The 26050-nt window shown below is 38.4% G+C and overlaps 1 protein-coding gene across 2 annotated transcripts in view; it reads right to left on the bottom strand.

The window, feature by feature from the left end:
- Window positions 1-323: 323 nt before the first annotated feature.
- Window positions 324-26050, bottom strand: part of LOC116562246 (protein POLR1D) — a 45839-nt gene continuing 20112 nt past the window's right edge. The window contains exons 2-3 of one of the 2 annotated variants that reach the window (XM_032294382.1): window positions 19513-19587; window positions 324-2054 (exon numbers count right to left, since the gene is read on the bottom strand). In XM_032294382.1, the coding sequence (XP_032150273.1) occupies window positions 1787-2054; window positions 19513-19587 (343 nt within the window). In that variant the 3' untranslated portion in view covers window positions 324-1786. The remainder of the gene's footprint in view (window positions 2055-19512; window positions 19588-26050) is intronic. The other variant, XM_032294381.1, reaches the window with a different exon arrangement.

The raw sequence follows: 26050 nt of genomic DNA, 5'->3' as shown, positions 1-26050 counted from the left end.
AGGCCAGGTGCAGTGGCTCATGCCTGTAATCCCAGCACTTTGGGAGGCCGAGGCAGGCAGATCACCTGAGCGCAGAAGTTTGAGACCAGCCTGGGCGACATGGTGAAACCCTGTCTCTACTAAAAATACAAAAATGAGCTACACATGTTGGCACACACCTGTAATCCCAGCTACTCAGGAGGCTGAGGCAAGAGAATCGCTTGAACCTGGGAGGCAGAGGTTGCAATAAGCCGAGATCGTGCCATCACACTGTAGCCTGGGGGACAGAGCAAGACTCTGTTTCAAACTAAATAAATAAATAAAAGATAAAAAAATACAGAATGCATAGACAAATGACACAATTCAGCTTTATTTTTACTTAATTATAACAATTTTTAAAAACTCCATGACTTTGTGCTATTTCTAATATTTAAATACAAAACATTTCAAATTTTGCACAAATAATTTTGGCTAATGCATTAGTATATTTGAATAAAGTCAGATGAAGCAATGATTCCTCCTCTGTGTTTGAAAGGAATGACTGTGGTTACAAAGTCACAGAATGAGTCCCTGGGATCTGGGGTGGGAGAAGGGGTGGATTAAAATGCTTTGGGTTTGTCACTCCCTAGCAGGCTGAGGGTGTGGCACGGCAGCTCCGTGGCGGAGAAGTCTATCCTAGTTTCTAATACCCCAAAGCTAACTTTTCGGATGTATTTCTTTCTAGCATGTAGAAATGGCTTTCCTTGGCTGACAGGAAGTGGGGAGCAGGGATGTGGCATGGTGATGATCTGGGGACAGCCAGGCATATGCTCAGACGCTTTGGAAAACTGGGGAGGGGAACAGGGAGACAGAATCTTCATCTTCTTCCTTTTGTGGACTGGGGAGGAGGGCGCTTGGTGACAATTTCCTGAGTGTAAAGAAGGAATACAGGTTTGAAAGGTTTGTAATTATATGTTAAAACAGGTACTGAAAACCAATACTGGGGGGTGGGGGAGAAGACGCTGTAAACACTTCTATTTAAAATGAAGATTTCTGGAACAACTATACCAACAGTGGTATCGTAAGTCTTTAGCTGGTAAGATCTAGCACTGAACTGTTAATTTTTTTAACTTGTGAGGGATCTTTTTAAAGCACCACTTAAAACCTATATATTAAAAAAATTAAATATAGAAAAATTGTTCTAATAAATGAGTTTGAGAATGCACAGAAAACAACAGAACCCATTTTTTAACCTCTGATAACTGAAGTGGAGCATGAAATTCAAAGCCACTTTGAGGATGTCCTACATTGTTTACCTAAAGGGAAACAAATGCAGAGCTATCAAAGAGTTTCTTGATAAATTCCCAGACCTTGGAGGGCTACGGCTTTTCATAAATATGGTCACTGGACTGATGATTTCTAAATTTTAAATTTGATACCCCCAAAAAGTAGCATATACGATTTATAAGTGGTTTTTTTTTTTTTTTTTTGAGAAATGACCAAAAAATTGGAACTAGTTTTAACAATCTCTGAAAACTTTAAATTCTACACATATTTTGAAACGCACTTCCAAACAAGATAGACTAAAACAGTAACACGTCTACTACACTACAGAAGTAGCTTAACTTGCCAAGACATCCTCCTTTGTCCTTGTTTCCTGGAAGAGTTGCTAGGTCATTTTTTGCCGGTGGCCAGCAGCCTCTTTAAGAACAACAAAGGATCTACTGTAAAAGTCATTCTCAGATGTTTGCCCTGCCAGCTAACGCCTTCTCTGCACACCGCTCCTGGAGCACGGAGCCCGCAGGGCTGGCTGGCCCTGGCTCTGGCCTCACCGCCGGCTGGGCCGCCTTTCGTACTTGTCCTGGCTGCTCCGCTTCCGTGGTGGGGAGTAACTGACGGAGCCTCGGGCACGGAAGCTGTGCTTGTAAGGATGGCTTCTGTGTTTCTTCGGGTTTTCTTCTTTCTGGGCCTGGCTCTTTGCTGGTTCCTTATCGCCCTCTTTTTGTTCATGGTCTTGCTCTTTATGAGAGGGCAATGTGTTTTTAATTGTGTTAATTAGAAATCTTTTATTGGTACCAGCAAGAGGACACTTCATCCTGGGGTTGCGGGGAGAAAAGAAAAACCATCACAAATCAAATGGTTAACTCCAAAGCTGGACCCACTATCGTGATTAGTACCAAAGAATCCTGCTCCCTCAGAATCGAGTTTATGAATTTGTTAGCTTTCCTTGCATGCCACCTAGTGTAAACTCTGAGTACCAGGGGGAAAAAAAAATCAAGACGATTGAATTCTTGAGACAAGACTGCCTAGGCCCTGTCTGAACACTTTTTAAATCTTTCTTCCTTCCTGGGACTAAATTTCCTGCTGAAGTTCATATGTACCAGTACTGACCACACTGTGAATTAACAGAATCACTTAATATTTTCTTTCAACTAGTAGGTGCCCGATTTGACTATACCAGATAGTGAAAATTGTTCCTTTTCAAGGAGCCAAAAAAGTATATTCTGCAAAAAAAAAAAAAAAAAAGTATATTCTGCTGAATCTTAAATACAGGAGCTAAATGATCTACTCTAGAAAAAAAAAAACTGTGTAAAGAATCTATAAATATGCACTAATCTTTTACTTAAAAAAATTTTTACATTTCTATTTCAGGATGCTGGGCTATGCTCTGTGGAGGAGAGCTTTACTCACTCTCCTGCTCTTGTGAATTTCATTACAGGATATATTTAAGTAGCTTCATGATTCAAGTTCACCTAGGAGAGGCTGCAGCCAATCAAACTGCTAATTTACACGCTTAGAGATCTAATAAGATCTTAATACTATTTATTTTCTTTTTCAGGTGTTAATCTTTCATTTTCAAAATGATGACCCTACACAAATGAGAACTTGCATTTCTCTTGGTCTTGAAGTATCTGCCATATAATAGGCTACTTTACAAGTATGCTGATCCTCAAAATCATGTTATTCAGGGTGGCTGGTATTAAACAAAAATGCAGGTAGAATAGCCACCTTTCTGTAAATTGTGATTTACAGAGAACTCCACACAACACTTTAAAATCAAGCCAACAACACTCCACCGTAGGAACTGTGTGGACTAGTACTGCACAGGGGAAGCACAAGCAGTCATTCATCACTTACAGAGTTCAGACCACCTCAGAAAGCCAAAATGGCACCGAATCTGGAAGTAAAAGGAAGAAAAAAAAGAAAAGGCCTCCTGCTGCAAGTAGGTGGCCCTGAGCCTTCAAGGACAGAGAAAATATTTGACAAGAATCAATGTTTACTCCCAGTGTGCTGTGCCTGTTTAATGGTCAAGCCAGAAAAGTGACAAAGGAACGAACTAGAACAAGGAGGAAACTAAATTTAGAGAAGGACAGTGGAGTGCAATAGAAACAGTGGGAACATTCAGAGGTGGTGACAGCTCTGGAGTTTAGAAGCCCCAGTGAATGAGATGAGGGGCAAAAAAAAAAGGCGATAACAAAGGAAAAACAGTTCTGCATGTACTGCCGGGTACGAGCTACAGAGCTTCACGGAGCTTCCAGAAAAAGTACAACAGCGTCATGCTTCCTTAGTAGTCTCAAAGTAAAGACATTTCTACCTCCTGGGGGCATGCTGGCATTAGGGCACTCGTGTGCAGGAAGGCAGGCACGTGATGAGAGGCAAGCCGAGTGCTCCTGCAGGGTCTGATGGTACTACTGAATGCAGGTGCTGCTTTGGTGAAATCAGACAGTATTATACACTGGCATGTTCCAAAACAGCATAACACTGACAGCCTACAGGAAAAACTCCCCTTCATCACAGAAAGTAAAAAGCTTAGAGGGCCCATCTGTGGCAATGGTGACCTGGTGCTTCCTATAGAAGCAAAATCTTTTTTATAGGCAAATGAACTACATATGTCTCTTGGATATATAGGGCTACAGAAGAATTCTGGGGTATTTTCACTGAAGTGGGCCATCTCAGTGGTAGTAAACTGGCCAATTCTTCTCTGCATTAAACAACAAGGAAAGGTACTTTCCTCAGATGTGATGGTCGTCCAGGATCTCAGAATGAAACCTTTGGTAACTACTGGTGAATTCCACTCTATTACCTTTGGTAACTACTGGTGAATTCCACTCTATTTTGCTATCTGCAATGTCAGATCATCTTTAAAACCAAATGCTTCCTTGAGGGGAGCAAAGCCCTGCTACTTAACTGTAGCATTCATGCCAAGAGGCAGACGGGACTGCACCTATCTTCCAACTGCTAGTGTAACCCACTGACTCAACATAGTGACCCAAAGAGTTAGAGAATGAGATGGTTTTCTAGAATAATTCCACAAGAACACTGGCATTTACATCTCTTTTAACATCAGAGATGCCGTTTTTAAGCGTTGGTTATGGCTGGAATTCTATTCTAGATGAAAAGCCAAGGGTGGCTCGAATGGATCTTGGTTTACTGGGGTGGGGTGGAGGTGGGGTTTGAAAGTCAGCCATCTCCCAGGCATGCCAGTGCACATTTTAGAAGTGATGACAAGTGCTCATCCACACTCTACAAATACATAGGGCAGGGCAATGAGATACAGTAGTTGCAAGCAGATGTGAAGGTACATACAGTACAGTAAATAATGTTGTGTAAAGAAATTCCAAAATCTGCATTGAACAGATCCAAGTATAAGGACGCAACATCAAAACCAAAGGCTCTCTGGCCTTTAAGGTAGAAATTAATTTTGCTGACTCTCACAGCCAGTTGTTTCATTGCTAAGAAATCATACTGCATGAGACAGTGGCTGAGCACACATGCTCTGGAAACACACTATCTTTCAGACTGGACTTTGGGCATGTTATGTAATCTCCCTGCTGCCTCTTAGCTGTTAAGGGGGGATAATAATGGCGACTATCTTAAAGGGTTGCATGCAGATCAAATGAATGAGAACACGTAAAGTATTCAGAACAATGCCTGACACATACAGGCACTTAGTTAATTTCAGCTTTGGTTCAAACTGCAATTTAATTATCTGTGTGATCACAGGCAAATTACTTAGCTCCTCTTTGCATTCATTTCCCCCATTTGCAAAATGGGAATAACAGAAGTATCTACCTTTTAAAGTTATTGTGAGGATTTAATGAGATAATGCATAAAGCATTTAGCATGGTATGTGGCATACAGGTATTGATCGACTTACGACCTATGCAACTTATGACCATTCGACTTTATGACCACAATCGCTAGCCACGACTGCTCCGCTGTAGATTTTTGGAAACACTACAACATTTTGATGTGTATCAAGAATATCGCTACTGCCTGGGAGGCTGTGACGACAAAGTGCATGAATGGCATCTGGAAAAATTGTGTTAAGCGCTATGTTAATGATTTTGACGGATTTGACAGTGAACATGAACTTGAAATGATTCAGGAAAAAATAGTAAAACTCGCTAAAGACCTTTCTTTGGAGTGTGAAATGGAAGATGTCGAAGAGTTGCTAGACAAAGAATCCGGAGACCTTACAAATGAAGAGCTAATCAAACTGGAAGAAGAAAGAGTGGCGAAAGAAGAAAGAAGAGAAGCAGAGAAAAAAGAGGAGGAGCCAGAAAGAAAGTTCACCACTAAGAAATTATCAGACGGTTTATCTTTACTGAATAAACTTCTTATACATTTCGAAGCAATGGACCCAAACATCGAATGATTTGCAAGGATTGAACGGATGGCGCACGATGTGTTTCGTCCGTATCGTGAAATTTATGAAGAAAAAAAGAAGAAACATACAATTCAGACAAAGCTCACCATGTTTATGAAAAAACCAACTCCGGTAACCCCAACTGTTGCCTCAGATGATGACATCAACGATCCGCAGCCAAGCACCAGCGGCCAATAAAATGTTTGGTACATGTTTATATATTTTGATATGTTTTGCAATGGGGAAAATATTTCCTATGGTATTTTTTACACCCATATTTTGTATTTTTGTATGCACCTGTATTTTGTAATTTTGTATGTTTTTCAAATATTAAACCAGTTGTACTGGTAATGCAGTGTTTTACTTAAACCTGACGAATGTAAAAATAAGAAACAAAATGATGTAGAGATGATACAAATGGCATAAAATGAACAAAGAAAATTATGATATATAACAATGAAATAAAATTATGATAAAATATGACTTAAAGATTTTTATAACATCATTTCACAGTACTGTACATATAGCCTACTCAACTTACGACCAAATCGTGTTACGACCGGTCTGTCGGACCCAATCGTGGTCGTAAGTCGAGCACTAGCTGTATAGCAAACTGCAACAAATGTTACCTACAGGTCCACAGTTTCTTATTCCTAATTCCAAAAGTTAAAAACCCATTAAAACCAAGTTATTTTTATGACACCAAAATTTCTTTGCCAGCAAAACTTGATCTGACCCGATTCTGGGCTATTTATATAGTCTTTATCCCATTTAATATACACATTCATATGTTTTGCTAAAGACATGATACCATTTGAACAAGCACAGGGTAGTGGTGGGGGGTGTAGTACATTCTATCTGTGCTGTAATACCTTTGTAAGATGTGAAAATATCTAAAATTACAGACTTATTTAGATAGAAAGGTTTCAGACAAAGGATGATAGACCTACATTATTATTTACTATCCCTTCACAAGAAAGAGAACATATAGCTCTCAAATAGGCTAATACATCCAGAATTTTTCCAAGATGGCAACGCAAAATATCATCCCAAAGCCTGAATCACCTGTGATAATAAATTAATCAAGAACAGAGTAGAATATCAGAAGTTTCTCTATGAAAGAAAAGATTAAGAAAAAAGCCATAATTAAAAGTTAATGAGATATTTTACAAGTTTCCAAAAAAAGAGTTAAAATTTTAAAAAGTTTTGGTACTTAAAAAAAGGGTTAGAATTTTTTAAAGTTTTGGTACCTTAAATGGTTAGAATTGTATTTGTGAAAGTTTCAGATTCCAGGCTATCTCAATTCTGCATTGCTATAGGGATCAAGGGGCTACCACATACTACCTCTGAGTTTATCATTTATATTTCCCACTGTTCCACAAATCCTCTAGGATTTTGTCCTCAGATGTAAAACTAAAGGTTGAAGTAGGTAGGACTCAAGAGTCCCTTCCAGTTTTAGGATCCTCTACTCATGCTTTGTATGTTACCTCTTTAGAAAAGTTTTCTCTGCTCATTCATCACATTAGGAAACTATTTCTTACTGCCATTTCCTGCTTCCCCGAACCCCTGCAGTATTTGAGATGACATGATAAGCTGGCATTAGACACTCCACCATTCCCTGCTTTTCTCGTATCAGCTTTGAGGTAACCATCTGAGCCCTACAATCGAGCATAAGATCACAGGGCCACAGCTGCCTGCTGTGTTGTACCATCTGTCACTGACTAGGCCCCAAAGGTGTGCTGGAAAAAGGACTGGAGGAGGCCACAGGACAGGGCAGCTGCTTTCCTGCCTTAGCTCTGACTTGCAGGGTGACTTTCTCACCCTGGCTATTTTAATATGTAGTTTATTTTTGTTTCTAGAAAGTTATGCTAGCACACATGTTAAGAGCCAGGTTTAAGGTGCTAACAACATAAATGGATATAAACCCTAAATATCATGAGACTGGTTAAGTCTGCTTTGGAAAGTACCAATGACACACTGTCAGATTTGATATCTGACATTCTATCTATGTTAAACTTTAAAAGGAAAGCAATTTCCTTCGCTTTCAAAGCTGTGGGCTCAGAAGCTGTGAGGAAGACTTCCACATGCCATGGGAAAGGCTGACTGCTGGAGAATCTGCCACTGGAGAGACGAAGACTGGGGCTGGGATTAGACGCTTTTCATCTTTTTTGTCTCTCTTGCTGAAGGAGGGAGGTAGTAGTATCTAACTTTCCACAGATTTAGACCTGCCACCTTTTGCTTCTAAAATATTTCATGAATGGGACCTGAGAGTGACACAGGATCACTAGCCAGCAGGGTACACTGAAGACACGATTACCCTGTGCTGTTCCATTACCAGTGTTGCCTCATTTCATCTCCACAACCATCATCCAAAAGAAAAGAAAAGATAAAGCACTTATCCACATCCCAAGCTAGTAAAATGTGGAGCCAGATTGGAACCAGGGAGTCTGGAATGGGGCAGAGGGAGTAGAGCAGAGAAAGACTCACTGCAGTCTAACCAGATGGCCAATTAACAGAGCAGTCAAGAAAGAAACCGCAGGTGAAAAGCTTGTCAGCACACTGTAGCTGAGGCTCCTCCTCAAGGACAGGCATGAAGCAGCAGATGCACACACAGTGACAGGTCTGCTAAGGACAGCAGGCCACTCAGGAGCCCAGAAGAGTCACCGACACGGCCAAGGACAAAGGTGGAGAGTCCCTTAAACACGCCTGATTCTAAGATGTGTGAAGTCGAACAGGGAGTGGGAAATAAGGAGTCACAAAAAATATTTTTATGGTTAGGGAATAGACACCATGGAGTCATGGAAACAAGGTTCCATGCAGTGTACTTCAATTCGTTCTTTTATTCTGTGGACAAATCCACTCCTATACTAGCAAACAGCACATCTTCCATTCTGGACATGTCTTTGCACTCTCATGGATGTAGGTCTGGAATAGTGCCTCTAAAATTACTGAGGTAGAGGCCTAACTCCATTCCCAACTCCTCATGAAACAAGGGGAATATTTGTTATCTTGATGCTGTGGTTGATTACAATGCTGCCACAACTACCATAACCACCCATGGTGCCACAGTTTACAATTTGGCAATCAAATGCCTCAGCATGTGGCCACCTGAAAAATGCTTTGATGGTGTTATAATCCCTATTAGTAAACTATTAACCCTTAATTACTCTGTGTACAACAGTCCAGAGGCTCACGGTGGGGGTTCAATGACTGTCTCTAACACTGTACCTAAAAGTAACGGAATATCATTGACATATGTTTGTCTGTATATATATGTGTGTATATATATATTTAAATATCTGATATATGCAAAGCATTATGCTAAGCCCTATAGCAAAGATACATACCAACCTATCTGTTTATGTGTCTGTCTTTGGAGACTACCAAGAGGAACAGAAGGTAGGGGAAGTTGAAGTTCAGAAGCAGATACATGAATAGTAGCGCAGTGAGACAGTCTGCAAGGCTATAATCTCTCAGCCTCCAGCTCCCTCAGCAACGCAAATCATTTACATAGATATGTGCTCTAACAGTAACACATTCAGGGCTCTCTCACTCACTTTCATAACTGGATATGAAAGGAATGTGGGAAGCAGGGGCAGTAAGCGTTGGCATTTCAGCATGCTATCAGACAATAACCCACAGAGAGAAGTGATGTCGCACAAAGAGTCTTACGTGACAGTTAGGAAAGCCAAGTTATAGTCCCATCAGCGACTGAGTAGCCAGGGCTTTTTCCTCTTTGGGCCTCACGTTCTTTACGTATAAAGGCTTTGGATTCTGTGGCCTAAAAATATTGCCAATAGCCTCCTCCATGAATTGTCTGAGATGTGAGCCCTTGCTCCCCTCTTCACTGTTTCTAACACAGTCAGCATGGCGTGCCACACTGTGATCACCTGCTTGTTTATCTGTATCCCCTAGTGGATTAAAAACTTTAAGGCCAGGAAAATGAATCTTCTTTACTGCTGTCCATGATTGGCCTCTTAACATACCTACTAGCGCCTAGTGAATATTCACATAAACAAATAAACACATGTCTGGATAAAGACTAGAGAAATTATTTGCTTTCCAATAATCAACAGTTGATGACATAAACTAGAAGAACAAGATGGGTAAGTTTCTTCCATATCTCTAGATTGACTCTCAATCCAAACAGAAAAGCATCAAAAAATGTCACTCCCCTTAAAACAATTGGGTTAAGAGAACTCAAGAATCATTTTCTCTCAATTCAACCTTTAGGATTTATTTTGCTAAAATATAAGCTTTTCCACACATAAGGCTGAAGTTCCACAGGCACTAGACTCAATATTAGGCAGTAGATAAGCAAAAATGAATGTGAGCAGAATAAAAACAGCTTTGTAGACAATGAAGCTGAGCAAATTTCTGAAATTTATGCTTATAAATTCCTTTATGTTGACTAAAAGGAAGTCATATGAGCCAATATTTCAGCTTCTCTAAGTCCTCTGTCAACAACAGCTTCTGAAGAGATTCTTTTGCTGAAATACATCCAAGGAAGAATGTAACACCAAATGGTCTCTTTCTTTATAAAATAAAAGATGGCATCGCACTTGCATTTTCTTTAGCTTAGCAATTTCTTTCTGGCATCTGCTCAACCACCTATTTCTTACAGAATATCCAAAATGAAAAATAATATCACTTACTCTAGTTCTATTTGAAATTTTAAAGCAGATAAAAGGTCTTCTAGATACTTAGAAAAAAAGAGGCCATGGTCACTAGTGAACAACAGATTGCTACTCTTTTAAGAACTGTCCAAGAAGGTCCACTGCATAGTGACGGGATTGAGACTCTCGTGGCTGAACACCTGGTCAGGCTACCTAAGTGCTATTTCAGTGCAGAGGAGCTGTCTGCCCCTGGCCAAGGTGTAGGATTGTTCTGAATTCTGCAGAGTAGGCTGGTGTCATTCTTTTTAATAAAAAAGGGATTATAAAAATGTTCTTCAAATTTGTGTGCACTTTAGAATCTCCTGGGTATCTCTTTTAAACACCAAAGCCCAGGCTATACCCCAAGCTCATAATCACTGATAGTAGGGCATAGGTATCAGTATGTTTTGCAGATTTCCAGGTGATTCCAAATGTGCTGATAAATTTGGGAACTAATGACTAGTGGTTAAAAGTTTCTCACACACACTTATTAAATAAATGGAAACCAGGTGATCTTCCAGGATGAGCAGATGGAGGGCAGGTGCCCTCTGACCGGCACCAGTGAGTAGAAGCAAGCCACGGTTATCACGGGTCCAGACCTCCTTTCAGAGCCCATATCTGTTTGGGTGTGCTGAACTGCTGGACTGAACACTGGCTAGGAAAAAACAGGTTCCCCTGGAGTAACCAAGTACCCAGAGATTCCTGCTTCCAGAGCAACACAGATAAAAAGTCAAAATGTAAACATTACAAAAGAGAAAGAGAAAAGTAGATAAACTCTTTAATGAAGTCAAGTCTTCATGGGATTGACTTGCTCAATTGTTCAGAGCAGTGCTTCCCAAACTTAGTTGATAAGATCTTCTGGGAAGCTTTAAAAAAACACACACACACAACAAAAAAAGCCTGTAGAACCATTCTTAGACTTCCCAGAAGGAATGAGGCAGGAAAGGAGATCTGTATTTCTAAAAACCTCTCCAGATTATTTTCTCATTAAAAAAATCTCTATTAAAAAGTGATAAATAGAACACATATTTGTCATACATTACTGTAAAAGAGCCCCTGGCAGAGGATCACAGTGGAGAGCACTTCCCCCTTCTCATGCTTCCCTTAGCACTCACTGTTAGCAGGCCTGACTTCTCACAGACTTTTATGCATTACAGGGTCCCATGGCCTTCCCTGACCTGGCCAATAGAGGATTATACACATTGGTCCACAGCTCGGTTTTTCACATACATACTAGACATTTTCTCACAAGGATTCACACAGTGCTGACCAATTCTTTTTAGTGACTGTGAAATATTCCATAGTAGGATGTACCACAGTTTATTTGAGCATTTCTCCTATCTATGGACATTTGGACTGCTTCCATTTTTTTTTTACTATCAAAGTGTGCTACAATAATTTTGTACTTAGGTCTGCACATATTTATGAGGTTCTATGAAAGTGAGATTACTGGGAGCAGAGATTCTGGGTAAAGAGGCACAGAGAACTGTGACTCAACATTTTGCCCACGGCCCTGCACAGAGCAGACCACACCACTGCCTGCAGTGCACACAGCACCCCTTTCCACGTCCCTTCACATCCCGTCACCTCCACTGGATTACTGCCTCTTTCATTTCTGCCAATCTAATGGGTAAACTTTAAGTGCTATTTAAGAGGAATATAAATATCTACGCATGCACTCCCACCCTCATTAGAGTATAAATTCTAAGAGGGCAGGAATCTTTGTCATTCTGTTTACAGATACATGAGTATCAAAATAGTGCCTAGCTCTGCTACGTACTCAATAAATGTCTGTTAATATGTTTATTTACTGGCCGTTTATAGTTTTGATACACACACACGCCCACACACACACACAGAGACAGAGAGAGAGAGAGAGATATGGTTTTCTTTTTATAAACTGATTTGTAGAAGCTTTTTCAGTATTAAGAATATTAGTCCATTGTTATATGTGGCAAATAATTTCAACCAGTCTACCACTTGTCTTTTTACAAGTTAACTTTTTGTGTTGTATCTTTTTCTATATCGAAGTTCACTATTATTATCACATGGTTGAATCTGCCATGTCCCATTCATAGCTTCTAGGTTTGGTGCCTGGCTAAGGAATGTTTCTACCTTATCTCTGACAGTATTATTCAAAATTAGCCTATATTTTCTTCTGTAAGATTCGTATTTTGTATGTTTAGTTTTTAATTTTCAGTATTACAGATGAATAGTCAATTGTATTAGCACCACTTACTAAATAATCCACCCTTTCGCCACCAGTATGAACAATGACCTTTTTCCACACAGTTAGTTCATATACATATGCAGGTCTCCATTCTTTTTTTGGTTTTCTTTCCTTCTCTGCTCCCTTCCTTCCTCCCCTGGTCTCCATTCTTGGTTCTCTATTTTCTCTCACTAATGTCTTTAGTCTTACCTAATGTTATACTAATTACTATAAATTTACAGACCATTATTATATCTGAGCATGTAATACTCTCATCTCATTCCCCCCAAAAATATCTTGGCTGAAAAATTGCACCTTTATACAGTAATGAAGAGATCTGGTACAGTAGTCTCTAGGTTTACCAAGGGCAACCTGACACTAAGTCCTCCTGACCTGTTGTAATTAAGATGTCTAAAAACATCACCTGTAATATTCCTTCCAGTCAAACAAGTTTAACCTGAATCTAATCAAGAAAACATAATCAGGCAAATCCAGTATGTGGAACATTTTTGCCTGGATCCTGAATCTGCATCCCAAACAAAAAAGCAACCACTATAAAAGACATTTTTGGGTTGTTAGATGATGACATGAAATTATACATTAATTTCATTGATACTATAATTACAATGTGATTATGTATGAGAATGTCTTCGAGATCTGTGTGCTGAAGAATTTAGGGCTTACGTATCAAGATGCCTACAATCAATTTTCACATGGTTCAGCCAAAAATTAATACATTTGTATATTACATGTGAATATATTACACAGATCACACGAACATATATATTCACACAATTTCCTGTTTTCTTATTATATTTTCTAGTGGGCTATTGACTGTACAGACAAGGAATTGATTTTGAATGTTCATCTTGTGCTGAACCACTAAAACTAGACATCGTATCTTCAAAAAATGACGCTTTGTCTCCGTTTCCCTCCTATTGTCCTTGTTTTGCTGCATTTACTTGCTGGCACCTATCTAAGCAGCAGTTCTCACTGTGTGACCTGTGAACCCTGAGGGTCCTCCAGACTAATGAGGGAATCTACAAAGTCAAAGCTGTTTCCATAGTTTTGATATAATTTGCTTTTCTCCACAGGGTTGACATTTGCACTGATGGTGCAAAGGCAACAAGTAAAACAGCGGCAAGAATCAAGGCAGTGATGATAAGCTGTACCAGTGGTCATTCTACTCTTTACCACCATGCGCTTCCAGTTAAAAATGGCCAGTTTTACTTGAGAGTGTCCTTGACGAAGCAGTAAAAATGAACAATTTTGTTAAATTTTGACCCTTGAGCATCTGTCTTTTGAATAATGTATGTGTATAAATGGGAAATACAAACAAAGCACTTCTGTTACTTGAGATTATGGTGTCTGCCTCAAGTAAAAGTACTTGTGTGACTGAGTGGCAAAGTGAACTAGCTGGTTATTCGGACGTCAGATGTGGGTGAGCCTGTCACTTCAAGGAAAACAACTCACAGTATTCGTTGCCAATATACAACTGGAGCTTCCAGATGAATGGAAATGAGAATTTTGGTAAACTGTGAACTTGACAGGTTTCCTTAATACTTAAAAGACTTATCTGATGAGATTAGTGATATTTACAAATGTGATTTTAAAAATATTATATAATGACATGTGTCAACATTTGGAAGCTTTATAACTCAGCGAGCCCATATTTCCAGATGACCGATGACGATGTTACAAAATCAAGAATAAGCAGAAGATCCAGCCAAAGTACAAGGATATTACATAAAGGGCTTTTACTGTAAAATAATAGGAAAAATTCACATTATCAAAAGAATATTAAGAAACTGCTACTTGTTGGAGTTACTTGCAAAGTTCTGATGTAGTATCAAAGAAGAATATCTACAGTTTTCCAAAAAAGTTACTGAAATACTTCCTCCTTTTGAAAATACATAAGGTAAGTAAGGTAGTATTTTCTTCATATACTTCAGCCAAAATAACATATTACAATAGATTGAAGTCAGAAGCAGATATAAGAACCCAAGTGTCTTCCATAAGTCAGGCATCAAAGAGGTTCCAAAATTACTGTATTCAATACATTTTGTTTTGCAAATTTTTTTTTTTTTAAGTCTAGACATAGACATCAGACTAAATTCTCGCTAATGGGGTACATGTAGAAATGGTACATGCAGGCTGGGCACGGTGGCTCACGCCTGTAATCCCAGCACTTTGGGAGGCTGAAGTTGGTGGATCACAAGGTCATGAGTTCAAGACTAGCCTGGCCAAGATGGTGAAACCCCATCTCTACTAAAACAATACAAAAATTAGCTGGACATGGTGGCAGGTGCCTGCAATCCCAGCTACTCAGGAGGCTGAGGCAGAGAAGTGCTTGAACCCAAGAGGTGGAAGTTGCAGTGAGCCGAGATCACGCCACTGCACTCCAGCCTGGGTGACAGAGTGACACTCTGTCTCAAAAAAAAAAAAGAAAGAAAGAAATAGTACATGCAACTTCTGGCAAGTTTTCTTTTCTTTTTTGTTTTCTCCTGAGTAGCTGGGATTACAGATGCATGCCAGCATGCCTGGCTAATTTTTCTTTTTTTTTTTTTTTAGCAAAGACAGGGTTTAGCTACATTGGCCAGGCTGGTCCCAAACTCCCGACCTCAAGTAATTCGTCTGCCTCAGCCTCCCAAAGTGTTGGGATTACAGGTGTGAGCCACCACACCCGGCCATGGGAAATTTTGTTAAAGGGAAGAGGTGTTCCTTCTTTTTCTTCTTCCTTTCTGCTAATTGAAATGTGGACTCAATGTCTGTTACTGTATTAGACTATGCAGAAAAGAGTCACGCCCCATGATTGGGAGATTTGGAAAACTGGAAGGAGCCTGGTCCTTCCAGTAACTCCTGGAGCTGCCAACCTAACTGCTGTTATTCCTGAAGAGTACATCAACGTCCACACAAATCTCAAGACAGTCTGGTGCACACGGTAACTTCCCCCAGGGAGAGCAGAACTAGCATTGATAGGCTAGTTCTTTCACTATCAGAAAGTTTTACTAAGCCAATAAGTGGTACTAAAGTTGCTAGGATAAATAACATCTATCTGGAGAGCTGGCTAGAAGCAACCAATTCCCTTGAATGCTTCTTACAGAGCAACAACTATGATTGATATTTTCTACTCACTTATCAACTGCATGATTTTAGCCCTATGCTAAGTCTTTCTAATAGGTATTAGATTAGACCAGTGACTACTGTCATCCTGATGAAGGTCCAGCCTTGTATCCAAAACCAAAGTACCCTGTGCCTAAAAAGTTTGTACTAATCTGACTTACAATAGTGAGGCACCTTATTTCTGTAAAGGACAGAGGAGGGCTGGAAAGAAGAGCAGATTTAACTAATATTTACTAACTAACTGCTACGTGCCAGGAACTGTGTTGGGTGTTTTCATACACATTATCTCACCAGATTTTCACAACCACCCTCCCACTTTCCCATGAGTCTATAAGACAAGAAAAATATTTTTTTCAATTGTCTTGTAATAGTGGTTCTTAAACTTTGTGGTCTGAGGGTATTTGACACTCACACTCTTAAATATGAGGATACCCCAGAGAGCTTTTGTTTATGTGGGTTATATCTATTAATATAAATATTCAAAATTAAACCTGAGCATTTTTTAAAAGTATTCACTTCAAAATAATATATCTGTTATTTACTAGATATATTACTGAAGCTAAGATGATTACACATGGTAGACAGATTGACTCATTCACATTAGATTATTTCATTATATAATTTCATCCATAAATATATCACAATATATTTCTAAAAGATCATGGCTTTTAAAAATTAAAATAACAGCAATACTATCACATCTAAAAAAATCAACATCAGTTCCTTATTATCATCAAATACCCTCAATTGTTTCATGACTTTTTACAGTTAATTTGGATAAAGATCCAAACAAGGTACCCATTTTATTTGATGTTCCTCAAATCTATTAATTCATAGGATATTCCTCTTTCTTTTCTCCTTGTAATGCATTTGTTAAAGAAACTGAGTTCTTTGTCCTGTAGAATTTCTCACATTTTGGATTTTTGTGATTGCAGCCTTATGGTGTCATTTAACATGTTCCTCTGCCCTCTGTATTTCTTGCAAACTAATAGTTCTAACTAGAGACTTGATCAGATTCAGGTTCAATTTTTTGACAAGAATGCCCCAGAGATGGTGGTTTGATCTTCTTGAATGTTTTTTGTGGTATGAGGATTGAAGAATGTGTTGAAACTCAAATGATGATAATATTATTCTATAATCTTTCTATATGTATTAGTTACAATTCTTCTGTAAAGTTTTCTTTCATCAATTAATTAGTGACTTTGAAGTATCATTTGTACAGGGAACAGGGTAATAAATGCTTACTTCTTCCTATTTATCAGTTTTGTGAATAGTGATTTGGTTCCCTAGCATCCTATAAAAGGGACTACCAGGTTTCTCATTATGATTATCACTATGACCTTATAGATTTTAACACATTTTAGGTGTTTTAATAATTTGTTTTTTAAATCAAATTATCTCATCTTTGACTAGTGGGAAACCTTTCAAGTGGGTCTTGAGTCTTTCTGATGTGAATATATTGGTCTTTGACAGTTTCTTTGCTTTCTGGTATGACAAGATTTTCGAGCTTCTCTTATACATTTCCTGCCATGCAGTGAAAAGTCTGGTCTGGCCCAAAGAGAGTGCTGGCCTTTGCCTTAGCTTCCAGAAAGTAATCTATGTCACATCTGATAGAAATGTCTTTGTTTAGGGTGGAGCTGGCCACACCAGAAAGACTAACCATGTGACTTAGGGTGAGAGCTGTGGGTTATATGGTATCAGTCAATCTGGAAACTGAGATCAGTCACGTAATCCGTCCATCCATCCACCCATCAATCAAACCTATGTAATGAAGCCCCAATAAAAACATTGAATGCTGAAGCTCAGGTAAGCGTCCTTGCTTGGCAATATTCCATGCCTTTTACCACACACCAATGCTGGAAGGGTAGCATGTCCTGACTCCATGGAGCACAGGACGACAGTGGCTTCACATTTGGACTCCTCCCAGACTCGGATCTTTCTGTTTTATTTTGGCTGATTTTAGTTTGTGTCTTTTCCCTGTAATAAACTAACCACAAGTATAACAGATTTTCATGAATTGTGTGAGTTCTTCCAGTGAATTACTGAAGCTAACGGTGGTAGTTTGGGAGAATCCTCTGAACTTGCAGTTGGTGTAAGAAGTGAGAATATTCTTGGGGACTGTGACCTCTAACTTTGCAGTTTGGTTAAACCTGGGCACTTCCTGCAGGTTGGCAATCAGTTCTTACTCTAAGGATCCCTGTCCCTTTCAGTGAGAAATGATATTTACATAACACAATTTTGGCACCAGGGGTGCTCACTGCTATTGGGTGGGTGGTCATTGTTTCTAGGGCTTTTCTGTGAACAGAGCTAGAAAAAACTTTTCTCTCTCCCTCTCTTTTTTAAGAGAAAATCTAGTACAACCTCATACTGATGTTTCCAATTCAAATTTAGGATTATAGGTAGGTTTATATTTCTTGGATTTTATATTTGTAGCTTTTTAACATGGAAAGCCTTGGTGTTTATATATAAAAAGTACCGCTTATTTTATCCTATATATAATATTTTCAGAATAGCAATACCGGTATTATTACTAACAGTATGATGACCGAAAACAATTTCTTTGTAGTAATTTTTTATCTTTTGGAAATATAGTCAAATTCTAGATCACTTGAAATAGTTTCTATGTAGCTAAGTCATCTACTCAATGGCTTATTAGGTCAATGTTTTATTTTGCTTGATTTTTAGGTATTATCTTTCTCCTCTATTTTAATTTTTGTTTTGTATTTTAGGTAAACCATGTGCATGGTTCTAAAAGTCAAACTTACAAAATGAGCTATGTTTAGAAGTCTAGCTTCTACTCTTATCACATTTTTACATTTTACTCTTTTTAATGACCTACCTTATTCCATTGCAGTACATTTTTAACTGTAGATAAAAAATTCCGCCAGGCGCAGTGGCTCACACCTGTAATCCCAACACTTTGGGGTGCTGCAGTGGGTGGATCACCTGAGGTCAGGAGTTTGAGACCAGCCAGACCAACAAGGAGAAACCCCATCACTACTAAAAATACAAAATAAGCCAGGCATGGTGGCACATGCCTGTAATCCCAGCTACTCAGGGGGCTGAGGCAGGAGAATTGCTCGAACCTGGGAGGCAGAGATTGTGGTGAGCTGAGATCATGCTATTGCACTCCAGTCTGGGAAACAAAAGTGAAACTCCGTCTCAAAAAAAAAAAAATCCAAATTCAGCATATTTATCAAATGCAAATGGCATCACTAAAGTAGTGCCTATAAGAGTAGAAGTCAGTCTTTTTTTTCTTTTTTTCGGTAGAGATGGAGTCTCACTTTGTTGCCCAGGCTAGTCTCGAACTCCTGGGCTCAAACAATCCTCCTGCCTTGGCCTCCCAAAGTGCTGGGACGACAGGCATGAGCCATTGTGCCCAGCCTATATTAAGGTTTTTAAAAAAATTTTTTTTATAAAATTGATCACCAATGGCCAATGAATTATTAAGTCTTAACAAGCTCTATTTTGTACATAATCTGCAAATGTAATCTTTAATTCGACACGGCTGAATTGTCATATAATCAAAATGCTTACAGTCAAAATTAATTTCCTAAAATAACTTTTAATTTACTAAGGACTATAAGTAAACTAGAAATTCTTAAACAATAAACACCAACATAATATTCCTCTCGCACAGGTGAGTTTGGCCACAGTAGTATCTAAATACTTGTGAACTAAAGGGACAGTGAACTCACACTGCATATCCTCCATATGCACCCGCTGCCCATTTCTTCATGCTATTAGAGTTTCTCAATATTCAGTTTTCAGCAGTGTCTTACTCTACACTCATCTCTGAGTGATTTCCTCTGCTTCCATAGTTTCACCTTTCCTCTATATGCTAAAGATTTACATATTTATATCTATAGCTAAGACTTTTTTCTTAAGTTTTAAGGAAGATTACTCAAAGAACTTACCAACCCATGGGTCCCATGGTTTCAGCTCTAGTTTTTCCACGTTTTGCCTCCTTAAGCAGTTCTTCTATGGCTTTCCTGATAAGAAAAAGGAAAACATTTGAGAGGCAGGCACCCCACTAAGTTCTGAAAATCAATTCATTCCAGGTCCATGATCTTGGGAAAGGAACTAACTTTTGAGGCATGATTGCTGGGCAAATTGTTTTTTAAATGGTTGATAATTTTGAACACATAAATTAAAAAGAAACTATTAATAAAGAGAAGCAACACTGAAGAGAAAAAATGACAAACTGAAAAAAATATTTTCGATATGAGACAGCTAAATAATACATCTTTAATATAAGAATGTTCTTTTCTTATTTGAATAACCAACAGACATGAACAGCTGAATATGTATATATCCATAGTTGTTCAAATTGACTGTTAGTCAAAGGAATACCAGTGAACTCAACAAGGATAAATGTTTCTGCCCATTAGTTAGTGGTAGAGAAATGGATACCTTCTTCTCTCCTAATGGGGACTGAAGCTGACTAACATTTCTTGAGGACAATCCAGCAACCCAATAAAGAACCTTAAGAACAGTACATACTAGTTAACCTAGAAATTTTACTTTGTCCTATAAAAATATTCAAATAAGTATGCAAAACTATGTACAAGGATATTCAAACAACTTGTTAACAATTAAAGAAAAAAGCAGAAAACTTAAGTATTTACTAATAGAGGACTGGCTAAATAAATCATGACATATCCACATACGCAGAAGATTAGACAGTCATTAAAAATGAAGACAAATGAATTTTTGGCACAGAAAGACACTCATAACATATACAGTATATACAGCTGGGTAAAAAAAGAGTATGTGTAGAATAATCTTAATTTCAAATTTATTTACATATATATATTACATAGAAAAACATTGGGAGAGGGCTGGGTGTGGTGGCCCATGGCTGTAATCCCAGTCCTCTGGGAGGCTGAGGTGAGAGGATCACCTCATGTCAGGAGTTTGAGACCTACCTGGACAACCTAGCAAGACCTGGTCTCTAAAAAAAAAAAGAAAAAAGAAAAAAAAAGAAAAACATTTGGAGGGATGTTATCAAAACAGTAAGATGAGTTTTAAGGTGATTTTTTTTTTTTGTTATAAAGATACTATTATAATACTACCATACATTAATCTTCAAATGATATTAACATTTTGTTTGTTTACAAGAATGTTTTATTTCACGTTGATTTTTATCAAAGTAAAGCATGCACATAACTTAAAAAGACAAGTATTATTTAAAAGACTTAAAATATACCAGTCTTCTACATTATCCTGCCCTACCCACCAAAGAAAACAATTTCAACTTTTTTTCATCTGTTTCTCATTTTTTACCTCCATATTCTTAATACTATGCTTTAAAACTATTTCACCACTTCTTAATCTTCAAAAATACATCTGCTTGATTTTGTATAACCATTTTTAAGTAAACTCTTACTGAGATCTTTGAAAGATGTCTTTTCAATTAACTCAGCAGCTTGACACTTTCTGATCAATCCTTCCTGGGAGGGCCCACTGCTGCAGGCCAATGAGGAACTGATGTGCTTGCCTATTTACCGACAGGTGTACCTTCTTACCCTCTGGACTTCCTCAATCACAGGTTTCACAGCCCAGCCTTACGGAATCACACGAGGTAAATGCATCTGATGACCACATTTGCTGTTTCTTCCAGCTCTTTAGAATAATGATATGGCCGGCTGAAATAATCTGGGGACTTTTGTCTCTTACAGTAGTTCAAGAAAAATTTATCCTAATTCCAAAAGAGATCCTTTTTCACCCTTATAGATTTAAGTTAAAAAAATTAAAGTGTGTAAATATTCCAAATATGCCTCTTCCTTTCCCATAAATTAGTGTGGTAGTTTCAAAATACAAAGAGATAATCAATCATACTTAGATCCACCTATGTGCTCTCCTTCTGTCAAAATAAATGGTCAAAAATAATCAGGAAAAAAAACTGTTTGTGGCAGTTCCCCAATTATGAACAAAATATGTATCAGTTATAAATAAACTAGAATGCATTTTCCCATAAAAACGATGTTAAAATGTTTGCCTAGTTTTCTGGACCAGACTACAGAGGCTTATTTGAGTCAGAATCCAGCTGAAATGCTATACATCTAGCTGCAGAAGATACTCAGTAAAGATTCTTGCAGAGACCCTGAAGGCATATTCCAGGTGCTTTCAAGAGCTATGAAGTTTGACAGTGACTCTTCTTTAGTTTCAATTCTACTTAAAACTGCCTCCAGCACTGTTATTAACTTTACCTGGCACACTTAAGGATGCCTTCTGGTTTATGAGTACAATCAAAGAGAAAAGAAGGTACATGTATGAGAAAGACTGCCTGCGGTGAAACAGATTCACCAAGGATGAGAGACCATAAAAGGAGAAGTAGAGACTGGGCAGAAGGGCGCTCAGTCAGCTGGTCTGCAGTGTTCCCACAGGTAAAGGGGGCTTAGCCGCTGTCCACAGCCAATGTGGTGCAGAGTGACCCATTCCCATGGTTGGGATCTACCCAAGTTAGGTATCTGCAATTGGTTTAACAACGACTAATGCCGATATAGAGCTTTAAGTATACCAAGTACTATCCTATGTAATCGTAAGTTATTACCACCAGTTTACAAATGTGGAAGTGATATTCAGGGACATTGACTAACTTGCCCAAAGGAACACTGCTAATGATCAGGGAGGAGAGGGCAACAAGGAAGAGGAACAAAGCAAACAAAACTCAACCTCTATTTTTAAGGCTAGGTATCATCTGATCCTTCTATTAGACCATCTCCTCCACAAACATCTGCACAGCAAATCCTGGAGAAATCGTTTATCATTAAAAGGCAAAAAATAAAATGAATGGGAAAAGAAAAAGGCCTAACAGAGTGTCATTCCTGCATTCATTCAAAGAGAACTGGGGAACAGGCTGATACTGGAGAGGCGGAAGGAATGAAGGAAGACTGATCACGATTTTCTCCTAAGAATGTTGAGCATTCGCTACTTCCCACCCAAAATTCTCCTGCATAAGCTCCCTCTACAGAGCTTTAATTCCAAAAAAGAAAACAACAATTTCTAGCAATTGTGTATTCTGACCTTAAAACAGTATCACTACCTTCAAAAAGCAGCATCACTACCTTCAAAATTAAGAGGAAAAAGTAGCAGCTTCCCCACTACTGTAGCCTCTGTTGTTTCCTCTAAAATCTCATTGACGAATTATTGGGTAAGGAAATTATAAATCCAGTTTCTACTCTACATTATCACTGAAACAAAATACTTAAATTATCAAAGATCATGAAACTTCAATGTGCATGAAACAAGATAGTTTTTAATGGGACGATGAAGGAAATGTAAACTAATATAGGAAAAGCAAATAGAATACATAAAAACTAAGTACATACAGAACTTGAACAATTAAAAAATTATTCAGATATAAAAAAAGGAAAAAAAAGTAAAAAATTATTCAGATATAAACTTAGTGCTTGGTATGCTACTTTTTATACTTGATTCTTTTCAATATCTTGAAGGTTTCTTTGTAAAACCAATTAATTATATTAGAATACTGTACTAAGTTCCATGGAGACCCAAGAGAGCCGGGTCATTAAGCAGAAGGTTTTCTGGGCACAGGAGTAAACCACAATCAATTTTCAATGATCCATGTGTGTATTATCTCCAGCCAGTTTTCCATCCTAGCCCAGCTTCCCCAGGCCTGCCTGTTCATTCCATTAGCCAGCTGGTACATGCCTGAGGAATGTCAACTGATCACAATAGCAGCTTAAATAAAACCCAAGTGGGAACACAAATCTGTTACAAAATCATCTCAAAATCCAAAGTCAAACAAATTAGTTTTGAGTTATCTGGGTCTCTTTCTTTTTAATCACTTTAATCAACTGAGGGTTAACTGTTCCAGTAGACAGAAGGGGATAACAAGAAATTGAAGGCAACTGAAATAAAGCACCAGAAATTGAGAGGCAAATTAAATAATAAAGAACGTAGGAAAATGAAACTTTTAAAGAAATAAAATCCGAGAAGCTAAATCTCAAATAACTGCTAAAAAAAAAAAATGACGGAGTCAGTCAGATGGAGCTATAGGTATCTTTGTGCGATGGTGAAGGAAAGTTCACCATCATAAGGCTGAAAGTTTTCCTCATTTGTGTCTCTCTGTCTTTAAAAAGTCTCCTTTGATCAGCTAACTGTAGAGTACAGTATCTGTCACATGGACAGAAAAACAGGTTCCAAACAGGCAATACATCGTTTAATAAGAGTACTCTCTTCTTGATGTGTTCAAACAAGCATGACTTGGTGACAAGAACGGAGACTTCTTACAATATTGGCAGAAATGACTACAGCACCATTTGCTGCTGTTGACTGGGAAGTCATCTAAAAGGCCTAACACATTATCAGTGCTGAAGGCAAAACATGTTTATGTTTGTGGAGCTGTCCACATATATGTAAACGAAACCTTGCTATGGCAATCTAAATTTCTTCTCATAATGAAGTGATAAAGCTTAGAGAGAAATATGGAACCATCTACTTGATCTTCAGTAAAGCTTTGATGTCAGATCACAGATAAAAAAATATGGACAGATGATCAAATCACTCTGAACATCTGCAAACCACTGCTTATAGGTTCATAACCTGCCAGTAGTAACTAGTGGTTTAGTAGTCATAGGGATTTGTAGAAACCTCAGGACAAAGTCTGGGTTCTTTATGACTTAGTATTTTGATTACAGACATAGACAAAAATTTAGAAATAACCTTATTTAACTTCAGTAAAATATCTGGGGTCATGTATCAGTTCTAAAGAAAGTTAAAAAAAAATTCAAATTGTGAAAAGCATTTTTACAGATAAGGTAAAACTCAATAGGAATGCTGAGGTCATCTGGGAAATGAAAATAATTATTCACAGACATAAATTAGAGGCAAAAGAAATTAATCTGTACATTTAGTTAAATTTAATCTATATCATGCACTTGCTAAATATAAGGTACTGTGATTTATATGGCGAACAAGGCTCTTCCCTGAAGAGGCTGTTAGGGACTGCATATAAAATAAAGAGCCATATATGAACTTTGAAAGCAAATAATGGATCATCTAGGAGGGCGCTCCAATGTTCATTTATATTAAAATCATGAGAAAAGGTGTCAAATTTTTAAGAACTTACGCTGGTAAAAGACTGGAAGGTGATAGAAGAACATGAGTTTGAAAGGAAGATTAATGAGATCCTTTGTTGATTTCATGCCCACATGAACTAAAGAGACAGAAGAAAGTAGTATTTTAAGCACTGATGGAAAAATAAGACAAAGATACTGCAGATTGCTTTTTGCAGTGATGATAATGATTACCTCATGGGGTTGTCATGAGGATAAAATTAGGTATTTGATTTGGAATCAAGTGTTCTGTATTTTATAAGAAGCACAAGAAACATGATAGCTATTTTTTACTTGACTACACTCCTAGAGGTCTGGGAACTTGTCTTTTTCAACCTAGTTTTCTCTATGCCTGGCACATGGTAGGTACTAAGTTAAGATCTGGGGAATAAATGGGTTCTGGGTATGTGTGGGACATGACACAAATGCAAGGATTTAAAAATAAAAATACTGCAACTGTTGCCAGAATAGATGATGATGGGTGAAATGTAAGAGAAGGAAAGACAAAGGAGGTGAAAAGAAGAGAAAAGAGAAAAAGACAGTATGTCACTGGGCAAGTAAATGTAATGAAAAAAAAAATGAATAGCTACAGGCTCCTGAGGGAGCAATCCCCTGCAGTGGCCAAACGAACAGGGGCACAACAGCAACATGTATCCTTAGTGTCATCAAACATTAGGGCAGACTGGGAAACCACAGACACTGACCAAAGACACAGAATGAGGCAGAGCTGGAATCTTTTCTGTCAGGATTGAGGACTTTGATCCTTTAGGGCTGCTTGAAAATCTCAGGAAGGTTTCAGATCTAGAAAACACTTTTCCCTTTAGTGAGCTACTGATCAGAGATAAATGGCCTTTGTTCAGCTTCCAGTATTATTATTTTGCTTCATTATAAGTGGGCAAAAGCCCACTTCATTCATACATTTTAACATCCTCTGAACTCCCTTTCTTAGTGGAGATGCTAATTGTGTTTCGAGATGACAGTGCCTAGTGTTGGAGTAGAGGGTGCCACTACAAAGGGGGTGAGATATCACAGTGGGGCTATTGACCTGCCTACGCAAGGCCTTGCCACACAGATGCTCTGTGGGATCACCACATCTAGGGCCTTGGCTCTGGCAGTCCAGAGACCTAAGATGGCTTAGACACCCTCACCAACTGCAACACTACATTTGCTGTTACATGCACAGGGGAGCTTTGCTCAGGCCATGCCCTCTGTCCAAATCACTCTCCACTCACAACCTTCTCACCAGACACTCAGCGTTGACATTACTCTCTCCACCAAGCCTTTCCCAATCTCCCTGTTTGTTCCACATCAATAGATGCAACCACTCCTTTTTTACAGGCCCACTGAGGGACAAATAAAGTCCCCATACAAT

The sequence above is a fragment of the Sapajus apella genome, unplaced genomic scaffold (genome assembly GCF_009761245.1).
Source record: "Sapajus apella isolate SASKATOON/1434 unplaced genomic scaffold, GSC_monkey_1.0 scaffold32, whole genome shotgun sequence".
NCBI lineage: Eukaryota > Metazoa > Chordata > Mammalia > Primates > Cebidae > Sapajus > Sapajus apella.
Note: the sequence above shows the minus strand (reverse complement) of the source record. Positions and strands in the feature narration are given on the sequence as shown.